The sequence below is a fragment of the Dreissena polymorpha genome, chromosome 1, assembly GCF_020536995.1.
Source record: "Dreissena polymorpha isolate Duluth1 chromosome 1, UMN_Dpol_1.0, whole genome shotgun sequence".
Lineage (NCBI taxonomy): Eukaryota > Metazoa > Mollusca > Bivalvia > Myida > Dreissenidae > Dreissena > Dreissena polymorpha.
The window spans coordinates 39,280,358-39,295,659 of record NC_068355.1 but is presented as its reverse complement, the minus strand read 5'-3'; the positions used below and the strand labels follow the sequence as shown (position 1 = coordinate 39,295,659).

General features: G+C 34.7%; 1 protein-coding gene across 1 annotated transcript in view; it reads right to left on the bottom strand.

Annotated features, from left to right (window-relative positions):
* The window catches only part of LOC127877354 (sodium- and chloride-dependent GABA transporter 1-like), a 39,350-nt gene that overhangs the window by 17,130 nt on the left and 6,918 nt on the right, over nt 1-15,302 (bottom strand). The window contains exons 2-6 of the mRNA XM_052423106.1: nt 14,647-14,778; nt 3,601-3,812; nt 2,197-2,312; nt 1,226-1,358; nt 50-184 (exon numbers count right to left, since the gene is read on the bottom strand). Coding sequence (XP_052279066.1) covers nt 50-184; nt 1,226-1,358; nt 2,197-2,312; nt 3,601-3,812; nt 14,647-14,778 — 728 coding nt within the window. The remainder of the gene's footprint in view (nt 1-49; nt 185-1,225; nt 1,359-2,196; nt 2,313-3,600; nt 3,813-14,646; nt 14,779-15,302) is intronic.

Here is a 15,302-nt window from a genome sequence, read left to right as displayed (position 1 = left end):
CTGTTTACAATAGTGATGATGAATAAAGCTCTATGCTAAAGACACCTACACTAGAGTGACCGATCTTCTCGAAATTCGGTACCAAGTAGAATTTTATACCCTCATATGCGCCCGGCAAGGTCACGCAACGCACAAGCAGGATTGACATCAGGACATAGGGGAATAGGGCAGTCACATAAACCACCTGTGAACAAAGTAAGACATATAAACTACCCGTAAAAGAAAGACTGCAGTATGAACTGTGAAAGTCAGTTACTTATACCATATTTGGAAAATTTAGATGTATATACCACCTTGATAAAAGAAAGTCAAATATACCACATTTAAAAAAGCAAGCCATATGTTCGACCAAAACAAACAACCTGTGAAAAAGTAAGTTATATCACAAGTTAAAAAGTAACACAAATGCACCACCAATGAAAAAGTCACAGAAAAATGTACCACGTGTAAAAAGACAGTTACATATTGGAAATGGTCCTATATACGCCCTTAACAGATAAATATTAAATAAAATAACTAATTAATTGAAGAAGTAATTATTAAATAACATAAGCAAACACATATATCCGTGAAACTGATGCATGCTCTCGATGATGCGTTTTGTCAATGCATTGTATGAGCACACTAACCCTAATAAAGATCTACACAATCGGATCAATGACATTGGCCTGAAAAACGAAGTGGAATGATGCTATGATATGTGCATATCCAGCGAATGATGCAAATACATTATCAACATTTGACTATAAGAGTAAGAGATCACAGCGACCTGACGGTAATCGCATGTGCATCCTAAAAGAATCATAAAGTTTAAAGTCCCATTACTATTCGAGAAACGTGTGAAAAAAAATCATAATTGAAGGGTCAATAACGCACTAAAAAGGTAGTGGAGCGGAACAGGCAATAATCGCATGTCAACCATGTCTACGTACTAAATATACAGTTTCGTCAAACTCGGATTACAAGTTCTCGAGACTTCGCGCGGGAACGAAAAATCTATAAGAAAATAAAAGATGATTAATTATAGGGCAATAACTCTTTGAACATTTATTGACAGGAACGGTATCACGACGATGCGCGTGTACAGCCCTTCAGGACTCTGAATATCACATCTAACCAATAACAGATGATTACAGATGGTGAGTGTCTGAGGCCGTCACGACCCCATTTCCCCTTCCAGCTTACCGGGCTGCTAGTATAATGCCCGTTAAGCAGAGAGACGAACCTTTCCTGTCCACTTGATTCCCTTCCAGATGCAAAAGTAGCATATAATCCAGACGAGGAGCAGACACAGGGACAACTGCCACCTTATGTTGCCCGGCTCATCAATACCCGAGGATATTTGTAACACGTGCCGCCTGAAAGAAAAATGATGCGGTATTGACATATGTATTGAAGTTAGACGAGGTGATGGATAAAGAATCAAGAATAATTTAAACGAATATTTTGGTAAACTTATTTTCAAATACATCAATGGTCAAGTCTTAGTCTAGAGAAATACATGTAGTTTATTTTTAAATTTGACATCAGAAGCATGCGTCTATTGTGTAAAATAAAAGTGCGAAGTAGTTCTAAAATCCATGGCAAGTGGAAGTGCTTGCAACCAAAGACACAAAGTCAAAGTTTATTACTTTTTACCGAAAAATATTACCATGATGTTTAGTCTTACAGATCGTTTTTCCACTGACGTACACACCTGCTCATGGTATAGAACGATTGTCAAACAATTTCAGCATGCAACAAATCTTTCCACTCACGTCCAGCATTTAGTTTACAGAAGCGCTACAACCATTAAATTAGGCTTGCGAAGCTTTTAAACTCTCGGAAATATCTTGACATACCGCGCTGTAAAGAATGTATTCTATTAAATATAATATTTATATCTTACAATTATATGGCAAGCGAAATATCAGGAATACCGACGCATGGACGAACGGGAATTATGACTGATGATCGGAGAACATGAGGTATTATCAAATAATATTTCGTATAAATAAATGATTTAACTAGACAGAGTGTGCAGCGCCTTACTAGCTTCGTCAAGGGATAAACTCTAAATGCTAATTCTATTTATGAAAAAATGTTGTCTACAAACGCTTTCATGTCACTCGTGTGTCAAACATACATCGATTGCTTAAACAAATGATTGAGCAACTGTTCTGTCAAATTCGTGAAACATTTTTCAGTAACACTTACTCCCAGTATTCCCTGACCGGAGACGTGTATATGGTCGGGTCATAGTACTGCTTGCAGGTGAACTCAGTCGTGTTACCGTACAGCTGCGAGACGTTGCCGAAGTCGCTCTTGCTGACCTGCAAAACGCATTTTAAAACGTCTTGCGTTTTTTATGTTCAACTACAAGTATATGCGTGCATTATAAAAAAAAACATAACTGATTATAAGTCCCGCAGGACTAAAGCTATTACCAATGGTTCCACGCTTAATATTCGAAACTTCGACGGACCCGAAACCTTTTCGAACTCAGCAGATGTATTATTTTAGATTACTATTCTGAGTAAGTTTCATTATGCTCGAGCATACAAGAGTGGCTTCAAGAGCTGACACCCACTTACCCAGATGTTTTCAAAGGTCGGGAACCATTTGTAAAATAACCTGAGTTATCATTTGGAAACTAGTGTTCTCAGTGTGACGATGGTGATCGAAAATGTGTCTTCCAGAGTGTTTGCAGGCCTTTTTTATTTTGAGCTTATGAAATAGCTATTGATCTTACGTGACACAGTATAGAGCTCAGTCGGATACAATACAATAACTGTAACCTCGAGATTTTCCACACAATAAAAGTTGCAGACACACAATTACGACGCACGTCTGTCAAAGGCGACCAGACAAGCTCACCGTGGTCAGGTGAGCTAAAATTGCAGTTATTTACTCATATGGTACTGAACGACGTATGGGATTGCAAAGGGTAATGAGGTACATTCCTTTTAAGCAAGACTATATTTAAAGATGTTACATATGTTAACATTAAGAACTCATACGGCATGTATATATTTAGAACTACATGGCACATCAAATTGCATAATGTCGAGTGAAAGATATTTATTATTGAAAAACATTTAACAAGAAGGCATTTGAAATATTTTCAGTAGTGCAAGTCGAATACTATTTATAGTACATGTCTCCGTTATGTACAGATTTACACATTGTCTTAAAAGTTTTCTTATTCACCAACTTTACTAAGAACACCTACTAAGAACTTGAATAATATGAGAATACAGTTTCGTCACTCTAGAGAGTTATATGATAGCACGTCAAAAAATTTCATTTGCTTTAACGCCAAAGAAATCAAGGAAAATAAACATGTGCACATGATCACATGGTGTTTTATATTTTTTTAAATGCAACAATTTTACAAAAAGTCCAAACATGCGTTTGGGGCACAAGGAAAAAAACTCCCCTCATGATCAAATGAAAAGAAAAAAAGCAGGTCTGCTTGTTTACATAGGCTTTAGTATGTTTTTAACACTCTAGTTACGCGCGTCAAATAAAGTCATTTTGTGCTAAAATTAGGCACGTTTGTGTGCTCATTATTTTACGAGTATTGTGAAAATTATTGATAACAAGAACTGATGTGCTTACCACAAAATTGAATGTGCCGTTATAACATCTTAAAGGGATATGTTCTTTATCGTAGTTGGAAAGGCATTGAGGGGTGTTCCACCAGTTGCCGCACGTGGCATACGGTAGGGTGCTACGGAACGAGGAGAACATATAGTACAGGCCCCAGGCGAGGATGACGATGTAGAATATGTTCAACCAGAACGCCATTACTGCAGCGGCATATCCGACACCTGTTGAGCAAAAGTGCAACATGGGCATTACAAAAAATCTGTGATGCTTTGAGAAAAAACCCGGAGAGAAGTCTTACAGGTTAACATTAATACAATAGCCGCATACCTAACTCCATTTAGAGACAATACATATCAGAACATAGAGAGTACAGGAAGAGAATGTAAAAGATATATGAACTCAGTGAGGGGCATGAGGAGAACCTCGAGGTGTCTCCACCAAGAATCATTATCGGCAGGATGAGGATTTTGCCGTTCAGCCACCGTAGTAACATACCTTTATACATAGGCGTCGAAATAAAATTTGTTGGATGTGAGCCAAACAAAATTAATGCCCCCTACCGAAAATATATGGTTCACGTATGTGTGCCGTTTTTTATTTGTTGTAATAAGTTGTTTGTTGGTTTAATGTCTAATAAAGGCTTTGTTTTGAAAATCTATAGTTTATGATATTTTAAAGTGGATACTATGCGCTCTGTTTTATCAAACATTTAACGACAAATGTATGCCTCAACTTATTTTTTGTTTTCTCCAAACAAAAATATATTTATGTACAATATATTCTTAAACAGACGTGACTGTGAAAACAAAAGAAATATGGATCTAAACAAATTGTCTGTGACTATATGTTGAATGCAAGTAAAAATATATCTTTAAAGATGTATCGTCATGTGTAGAGAGATATTTTTGGAATATAAACTTTGACCTGTTTCAGTCCGTTGCCAGTAATGCAATGGGTGTCACTATAAAGCGACTGGATGTCATTAGTAAGTGACAATATTCTATATCTCTGAATGCTTTTCGATGAGCGTGACTTTACAATGAAAGCGACGATATGGGCTCTTCTTGTCATGTAAGAGTTAAACTTTCAAGTAAATGTATTTGGGAGTATTCAAGTTTTCCTGTCAATATGAACCATTTTACCCAAGACGGACAATCCAACCGTAGCTTCTCGTCCTATCTTGGAACAAGCCGATATAAAATCTGAAAACCGGACGTCGAAACATGAACATGTATGCCATAATTCTATGTTATCTAATTAAAACCGTGAACGAGTTCATGCATGACATAAATAAATAACAACAAACGGTATTTCGAACAGCAAAAAAACATTGTGCTTGCTGTAATGTTTGCTGTAAGTTACTTTTTACTTTTAGTGTTAAATACAATTACTGTTTAAATTTCAACCATCAATTTATCTACGTATTAAATGAGACCAACAAAAAAGATTCTGTGTTAAGGGCAACGGTCTCAAAAAAGCTAGGTAGGGTAGGGATTGAGTTTTGTTTTGTTTTTTGTTGTTGTTTTTTTTTAACCCAAGAATCTAGGTATTGCAACGGTGTTCCTACTGCCTACTTCTTTGCATCCATAAAAACCTATGATACTTATTTGACTTTATTTCAAAATAATTTCAAGTACTAACATTTATTGTATTAAACATTTGTTTCATTCTTATGTGTTAATTGTAAATAAGTGTTGAAAATAAAATCATTTTACATCATTCGAATTTTTTTCAATGTATGTTATACATTCAATACCTTTCGATAAAAACAATTCTGAAGTAGTCACAAATATTAAAATTTTACTTGAAAATATACATGTGCATAAAAATGGAAAGCCTTATATGCCCGCGTACATGTTATTTTATATATTTATAATACCTCAATATTTCATTAATTTAATACTTATCATAGTTTACTTTAACTCTTCCTCTTCGATGGTTGCAATAATATTTTTGGACTGCCAAGGGAGATTGAATTCACAAAAATTGTGTCGGATCAAAATACTCAAATGCTCACCTTCATGAAATTTGTAGATATCAAACACTAATATTTTCACAAAGTAAAGTTATTACATAGAAGTTAGGTCTTCAAATTAAGTATGAATTGATGCACATTAAACTTCAAATGCTACCTTTTAGTGCCGTTGCATTTTTTCTCTGGCGCTTTTTTTCATGTGTCAGATTATAAAAAAAAAACACATTTCAAATACTTCAATGTTCATATTAAGAAGTACAAATTTGTTTAAAAAATAAGTTACAACGAATTTTCCCATAAAAAGACTATTACAAGTAACAAAAAATTTGAATTATTTATTATTCACGTATTTTCAATAATTTGCAGAATTACCCCACCCTGCATTAAAATGCATCGTGTCCGTCTTACAAACCTGTGTTTTGAAACTGCTGTCATCATTCCATCCTCCAACAAATCACAACACACTTATAGTATTTTATATAAAAATAAACTGGTTAAAAACAAATCAATTTCGAAATTTAAAATTCGTTTATTGTATACAAGTATGCACATTGCTGTTTAAACAAAAGTTTTCAGATACTGATCAGGTGTTTTTCCTTCTTTAGCAGGGACATTATATAGGCCCCTTTCACCATAGGAAAGGCCTCTTCCCCACAATAAATTTCTTTAAAATAGTGCAAAGTCCCCAAAATTTTAAGTTTAATAACATTTGACAAAATCCCAGCTTTCTCCTTTTGTGTATAGTTTCCCCCTAAAATTGAAGGCCAGACGTCTCACCAACATTCCGAACAAACACATTGCTGATAGTTAATGAATGTATTAAAGTTATTTTTACAAAAAAAATCACATGTATAATTGTAAGGTATCTATGAAGTACCTTTAACAACAGAACACCTGCTGGATATCGATAACATAATTAAACAGAATAAGATTAAAAAGCGCAAAGCAATTCTCGGTATAACGAATGTTTCATTAACAATTTATCGGTCGCGAAATTATGTGACAACTAATAATTTTACTACAAAAGTCAATACACTAGCCACAAGGAAAATGCATTATTATACGTCAATTTTATGGGGTGACTAACTGTTTATACCCCAATTACGACAATCTGAGTTGCAGAACGTGTATTCGTTTGAGTGTATAAACTATCGACATATTTACTCTGAAGTTTTAGCTGCGCATGCGCAGGAACATTTTATGAATGTTAACAAAAATACGATGTAATGTTTACTGCTCATATTTATTTTAAGCTCTCTTTTATTTTCAGTTTTTAATTCTTTAAAATAAATAAATTGTTGCTCTTTCATTATTTAACGGACATTCGGATCGGCAACATAGCATTTTCAATCGGCCCTGTCTTAAACGTTGGTCATGTCCGACACTTTTGAGAATGTCTGCTCGTGGCATCGGAGATACCTTTGTAACTTATTGAACGAAGTTGTTACATCAAAAACACGAAACATTCGCATAATGTTTGCAGTTTTTGTTGAAAAACACGTAAAATTGCCGAAATTTTCGACAATGTTACCAAACGCCATATGCGTTTATACGTGATTACCTCCCATGAAAATAAAGCGCTAACGACTTAAAATGTTAATTTGTCTTTAAAAACTTTAGGGTCGGCGGGGTTCTGCTAGGTAGGGTCGGGTTGCCCGAAACACGGAATCTTTTTTTTTGGCCTGACTGCATGGATGGATTAGAAGGACCATAACCAATTAGAAGGACCATAACCAAACGTGTTTAGTGTTCTCAAAACACTTCGTTTGGAGAGGTGTTTCTTTGATACGAAATGTTTTGAATAAATACATGAGACTTTATCATGTTTAAAAAATGTGCGGTCCATAAGTGTTTTGATGATTATTAGCAAAGGTGCACAGAGCGGTCTGTGCGGGTATTTGGATTGTGAATACCAACTAAAGAAATAAGTTGTGAAAATGATATTAAATTTAAAAAAAAAACTTTTTTTCGAGGTGGAATGGAGTCTACCACATGCATGTACCATGATTAGCGTAAATAGACAATGTATAATTCGTCCCATTGGTTCAAAAAGGTACCATGTGACATCAAAATAAGAAGGCACATGGTACCTTTTTTTGCACCAATGGGGCGATGTAATGTTGAACCAAACTTTATACTACCTGTGATATTTAAATGCATACGTCTAGAATAAATAAATCGCTCTGATCAGTCGGCGGCCTATTAACAGATGGGACCACAGGAGAAGATGAGATCAGGAGAGATTTGATTAATTTCGAAATGCCTAAACACTGTCAGTTTCAATTTGTGTGTAGAATAAATAAATCGCTGGAATCATTTACGAATGCTAAAACTACGGACATTTCAAGATGCTCATTTCTGATTAATGTGCTCATAATTGTTTCTTTTAATGTTTCATTTATTTTTTTAACTTATTATTTATAGTTTAATGAGTAAAATGACTTAAACACACTTAAGTTTTCATGAAAGTGTTTTTGAATACTGACTGTTTAAAGGTTAACATTGTTTAACAAGTAAAAAGATTAAAAAGATTAAAAGGTAATGAAACACCCACATGAAATACATGTTTGTGGCAATTCTTTTTAAGTTTTATTTCAATTTTGTATAATAGACGTTTTCCTTAAAGCACCTCTCCTATACATATAGAAATACAATACAATACAATGACAGGTCGCAATACAAAACATACGACTTGAGAACTGTTCGTCGATGTCGATACAGGGGACGTGGTGCTGGGCGGGGAGCTGGAGATAGGGGACACAACGGGCGTTACAACGACGCCAGAAAACACCGAAATTATTAGCTTCATATCGGGTTTTGCCATGTGAAGAGTTGGAATTTTGACAGAAACTCTGACAATTTTAATTTAAGATCCCAATGTGTTTTAGACAATGATTTTGACATTTAAGGTAAAGCTGAATCACATCTTTTAAATGAAGATTTTTTACAATTAGATGGTTATACATGGTTTGGGTTCAACCGTAAAAATATACATATTAAAGCTAAATCTGGATCGGGTGTAATAGGTTTTTTCATAACAAAACTCTGTTTTAAACATGTATGATATTTCCATTGAGGATAATACTGTTGAAGGGATTTTCTGGTTTAGGATGTGTAACAAAGAAGATAAATCGTTGATATTTCCTTGTGTATGCTACCTTCCTCCCAAAAATTCGTCTAGATATTATGATGTTAACAATTTCTTTGATAAATTGTTGTCAAATGTGTATTTATTGCAATCTGTGGGAAAAGTTTTCATTTGCGGCGATTTTAATAGTCGAATAGGTGATGTAGATGATCATACAGCTGGTATTGATTTTCTTCCTGCTAGAGATGTCAAATGTTTTAATACAAATGCTTATGGTGAGCTTTTAATCGATTTTTTAATAAATACAAATGTGTGTGTCTTAAACGGACGAAATTATGGTAAACAATGATTTTACATCTGTTCCAACAAAAGGTTTATCAGTTGTTGACTATTGTATTATACCATATAATGCCATTGATTATTGTGTAGATTTTTCTGTGACATTGGCATCAGATGCTATTAATAAATGTGGTAATATTGCTAAACTTGCACCAATATTTTGTCCTTGAAAATGCAATGTTATAGCTCTATACATGTACCTACATATGAAGATGTTAATTATAATATCTCGGGTTCTTATGTCAAGTTTGATGGTTTGTATTTTGATGGTTCATTTCTGAGCAATACTGATAATTTATCAGAGGTTAATAAAACTATAGATAATTTAGAACAGGGTTTTAGAACCCAACATGATATTGATATAGCATATGACATTTGGTGTGATATTTTGAAAACGTCTATGTACCTTAATATACCGTATAAAACCATACATATAAAGTCTGATTTTTGTTCACGAAAATATAGGCCAGGTTAACCTTGGTGGAATGACCTGTTAACAACTATGTGGGATAACTTGTCACAAGCCGAAAAACGTTGGCTACGCTGTAACAGTAAAAATGATAAAGTTTATTTGAAGTCAGAATTTGTTAAACTTCGCAAAATATTTGATAAAGAGGTACAGAAGTCAAAGAGGCGTCATTGGTATAATATGCAGAATGATTTACTTAACGAGTGCAATGTGGATCAATCACGGTTTTGAAAGTCAATTGCCAGGATCGGTATAGGGCTGTCCAATACAAAGAACATTCCTAACGTGGTTATACTAGATGACGGCTCATTGTCTTCTGATATAGATGTAGTCTTGTCCAAGTGGAAATCAGAATTTAGCTCTTTGTTCAATAACCCTTAATCTAGTTGTAATATAGATCATAGTTTTGTTAATGTAGAAGAGTCCAGTCTTAGTTATAATAATGATATATCTATTTTACAAGTAAAGAATGCTATTAATTGGTCTAAGAAGGGTAAAGCAAATGGTATAAATGAAATTCCTACAGAAGCCTTGCAAAAGGATACATCGGTTATGTTTTTACACTCGCTGTTTAATATCTGTTTAAGTAATGGCACTGTGCCGTCTATATGGGGAAAATGCATAATTAACCCTATTCAAAAGTCATCTTCTTTAGACCCTAGAAACCCTTTATCTTATAGAGGTATATCTATGTCTTGATCTGCTTATAAACTTTATTGTTCTATTTTAAACGAAAGATTAAGAAAGTGGGCCGAAGATAATGATATTATTATTGATGAGCAAAATGGGTTTCGAAGAAAAAGAAGTATTATTGACCATATTTCTACATTAACAAGTATAATTGATACCAGAAAGAAAAAAGGCAATCTACTTTTTGTAGTTTTATTGATTAAAAAAAAACGTATGATTACATAAATCGTGATCTGCTCTGGAAGAAAATGTTTAATATTGGTGTAAAAGGAAAAATAACTTCTATGTCCCTTGAGATATAACCTTCATATTTGGTATGCATGTGTATATGGACGAGGCCTTTCCATACGCACAAACATTTTCACCCCTGTGACATTGACCTTGAACTTAGGGTCCGCGTTTAGGTTTCGAAATCTGCGTTTAAGTTTCGAAAAATGCTCATAACTTCTATGTCTCTTGAGATATAACCTTCATATTTGGCATGCATGTGTATATGGACGAGGCCTTTCCATACGCCTAAAACAATTTCACCCCTGTGACCTTGACCTTGACCTTGAACTTAGAGTCCGCGTTAAGGTTTCGAAATCTGCGTTTAAGTTTTGAAAAATGCTCATAACTTCTATGTCCCTTGAGATTTAACCTTCATATTTGGTATGCTAAGGCCTTTCCATACGCACACAAATTTTTACCCCTGTGACCTTCACCTTGAACTTAGGGTCCGCGTTTAGGTTTCGAAATCTGCGTTTAGGTTTCGATAAATGCTCATAACTTCTATCAAAGCGTTTATAGGTTGCATATGTCATCCTATGGTGACAGCTCTTTTTTATAGTGCTGTCCGTCCGTCTGTCCATATTTACGTCACACTTTGTGTTTATTTTTTATTAATTTGCTTAATCGGTTGCAAATGGTGCCTTTGGCTTTGTGATTTTTGGATTTCAATGGTCTTTTTAGCTCGAGTATTGTATATGAAATATATATAGTGGAGCTATCCTACTCACGTCGGCGTTCCGTTTCCGTGCCGTTTCCGTTAGCGTGCAAATGTATACGTTTTCGTACTACCCCATTAATTTTCATTGTCCCTTGACATATTGCTTTCATATTTTTCATACTTGTTCAGGAGTAATTTACAAACTCCAACATTCAACATTCATTGAACACGGTTAATTTGGCATGTACATATCTAAAATATAATGAATAATGTGATAAGGTTTATATGTTAATAAAAAACTACCAAACCGTGTCTCAGTTTCAAACAAGTGTTGTTTATTTTTATGTCCCCGGTCGGGTGGCATATAGCAGTTGAAATGTCCGTCAGTATGTCAGTATGTCAGTCAGTATTTCCGTCCGTCCGAAAAAAACTTTAACATTGGTCATAACTTTTTCACTATTGAAGATAGCAACTTGATATTTGGCATGCATGTGTACCTTATGGAGCTGAACATTTTGAGTGGTGAAAGGTGAAGGTCAATGTCATTCTTCAAGGTCAAATGTCAAATATATGGCGTCTGTCCGTCCGAAAACTTTAACATTGGCCATAACTTTTTATGCCCCCGGAAGATCGGAGGTATATTGTTTTTGGTCTGTCTGTCATTGTTAATATGTGTGTGTGTGTGTGTGTGTGTGTGTGTGTGTGTGTGCGTGCGTGCGTGCGTGCGTGCGTGCGTGCGTGCGTGCGTGCGTGCGTGCGTGCGTGCGTGCGTGCGTGCGTGCGTGCGTGCGTGCGTGCGTGCGTGCGTGCGTGCGTGCGTGCGTGTGTGTGTGTGCGTGCGTGCGTGCGTGCGTGTGTGTGTCCCAAAACTTTAACCAAAACTTTAACCTTCTTCATAACTTTTGCAATATTGAACGTAGCAACTTTATATTTGGCATGCATGTGTATCTCATGGAGCTGCACATTTTGAGTGGTGTAAGGTCAAGGTCAATGTCATCCTTCAAGGTCAAAGGTAAAAAAAAACTCAATAAAAAACTATAACCAAAACTTTAACCTTCTTCATAACTTTTGCAATATTGAACGTAGCAACTTGATATTTGGCATGCATGTGTATCTCATGGAGCTGCACATTTTGAGCGGTGAAAGGTCAAGGTCATCCTTCAAGGTCAAAGGTCAAAAAAATAATTCAAAGCGGCGCATTAGGGGGCATTATGTTTCTGACAAACACATCTCTTGTTTTTATTTTTTTTTTAAGTAACAATAATATATTTTAGAGGCTTCTAAGAAGTAATTGCTAATCAGGTCATTTCGATCTGATCGGGGCGATACTCGATTTTCTAAACTATCTCTCTATTGTGTAATAGTGCTCGTGTTTGAACTCAATATTTTAATTCAACTTTTTTACCAATGTTTTTTTTAAAAAGGATTATCAAAAGCCTCTTGGGTTTATAATGTAACAGGGATCTGATTTGTACAGAATTTAAGTTCTGATCATTTTATGCATGTTAACATATTGGTTTATTTGATTATAAATGTAAAAGTCTCTGATATTTCAAATTAGAAAGGTTACATACAATTATCTATTGTATGTATATGTATATATATACTATATATGTATATATATATACTATATATGTATATATATACTATATATGTATATATATATATGTATGAATGTTTGTATTGTTGTATTGTATATAATTGAGACTATAATAAAGAATAAACCAGTTTTTACAAGCAGTCATTTGTAAGTCAGTCCCAGTGTTTTCTTAATTATTAGCAAGTTCGGGCATTGCAAGGGGTGTGATTTTTTTAACAATGTCATTCGACGAAATACTCCACACAACCCTGCTGAGCATTGATCGTTCAAATGCGGTGACCCAAGTTTAATGAATTGTGTTTTTGTCCTATGTTTGTGCCTGTCTAAATGTATGGCAATTGGTCACTTGCCTCACATAATCGACAGAGTAAATTATTTACCTCTGATGAAATTGAGTTTTACTTTGGTTATATTTGTAACAAATCATTATATCAATTGTTCAAGGAGCATTCAAACAAGAAAAACTATATAAAAAATATTTCCCAAGTACATTATGTTAAAACTAGCATACATGTATTAAATACTTTAAAAACTGATAAATTGACTGCTAGAATCCTATACATTTATGTTACTGTAATATATAGCTGCTTTCATTTAATAATTGGCTTTGCTTGTGAGCATGTTTTCGTATTATTAACAGTATTTTAAAATCGAAAGAGATAAAACGCTTTCAAAAAGTACGAAATTAAATACTGTGTCAGTGTAAGAGCTATAAAAGTTTTTTAAAAATTGAATACATTTTAATCTTTTCAATGAAAAAAAAAAAATTATGTCAGTGGTAGACCTCTAATTTCGAAAATAACATTTAGTTTGAGTTTAGATTTACTTTAATTTGCTATAGATGCATCAATTCATAAAGATTACGCAATACGATATTTGGATTTGAAGACATATTTCTGTTTAACTTAAGTAAATTATCTGTATTAAGAACATTATATTGCATACGATTTTTTTTATTTTAGTTAGGAATACATACATTTTAGATTGTGTGTGAAAATAATAAGTTTGGTCAAAACATAGCAAACATTGCTAGCTTTACACATGTTGTGTGAATGCCAATAATGTTGAAACTATTCGTTTTTAAACAGTATATGAATGTTTAGTAATCTATTAGAAGATGTATAGCATAATTTAGGACAACATTATTGCAACAGTGTAGTGTATTTCTATCAAAAACGACGACTAAACATATTGAAAGGAATATCAATCGGATGAATATTTGACTCCTTTCCATGGTCGCGCCCTTTTTTGACTTAGATGCTACTAACCACTTTCCCAAATGGCCGGTGTGATCAGAGTGCTGGGCTATACTTCAGGGGCAGGCGATTAGATCTAATGTAACCACCACCCACTCTTTCAAAGTTCAAAGACAGATGGATTCCTTATTCAGCGTAGATCGTACGTCATTTAACTGACAATAGCTTTCGTTAGAACTCAATGTCGCAAGTACGATCCCGCAAGTTACTGCCCTCACGTTCATTAAAATATCAGGCTTTACGCGAATTAAAGAACGACTCGGCAAGTAACATCCTTATTTTATTCTAATCCTCATCTGATATATCACAAATCAATAGGACAATAACCGGTTCATCTATATGTATCTTCATTTTGCAAATTCCAGAGCGGAGGTAAACTTGCCAATGTTACCGACTTCTGTCCTGTCATGAAGGCATTATTTAGTTTTGTATCTTTAACAGGAACACAGCACAGCTTATTTCTGGGTTATTAACCCAGGCCGGAACTTCTCGAATATACTTTTAACAGGATTAGCAGAAATTAACTTCTAAAATTTCCTTTTAAAGTCTGCAAAAACGGTCAAGAGATAATACACGTTTTTTATTAATCATGTATTTCTATTGCGTATCACTCAATCAGATTTTTAAAAAGTAATATGATTAAATGATGACTAATTATTTTAGAAAATGAGATCGTCTTTCATTTATTCAAGTTCACCAGATTTGTTAACCTTTGAATGCCGGTGCAATCTTCCAGACGCCAAGTCCTCCAACGCTCAACCACTGCCCCAGGACAAGCTCCATGAAGTACATCGGTATCCCCGCCAGTATCATGGTCATCAGATAGGGTATGAGAAATGCTCCTGGGAAATAAAGGTATTATGAATAGGAGACTATAGTACATCGATATCCCTGCCAGTATCATGGTCATCATATAGGGTATGAGAAATGCTCCTGGGAAATAAAGGTATTATGAATAGGAGACTATAGTACATCGATATCCCCGCCAGTATCATGGTCATCAGATAGGGTATGAGAAATGCTTCTGGGAAATAAAGGTATTATGAATAGGAGACTATAGTACATCGGTATCCCTGCCAGTATCATGGTCATCAGATAGGGTATGAGAAATGCTTTTGGGAAATAAAGGTATTATGAATAGGAGACTATAGTACATCGGTATCCCCGCCAGTATCATGGTCATCAGATAGGGTATGAGAAATGCTCCTGGGAAATAAAGGTATTATGAATAGGAGACTATAGTACATCGGTATCCCTGCCAGTATCATGGTCATCAGATAGGGTATGAGAAATGCTCCTGGGAAATAAAGGTATTATGAATAGGAGACTATAGTACATCGATATCCCTGCCAGTATCATGGTCATC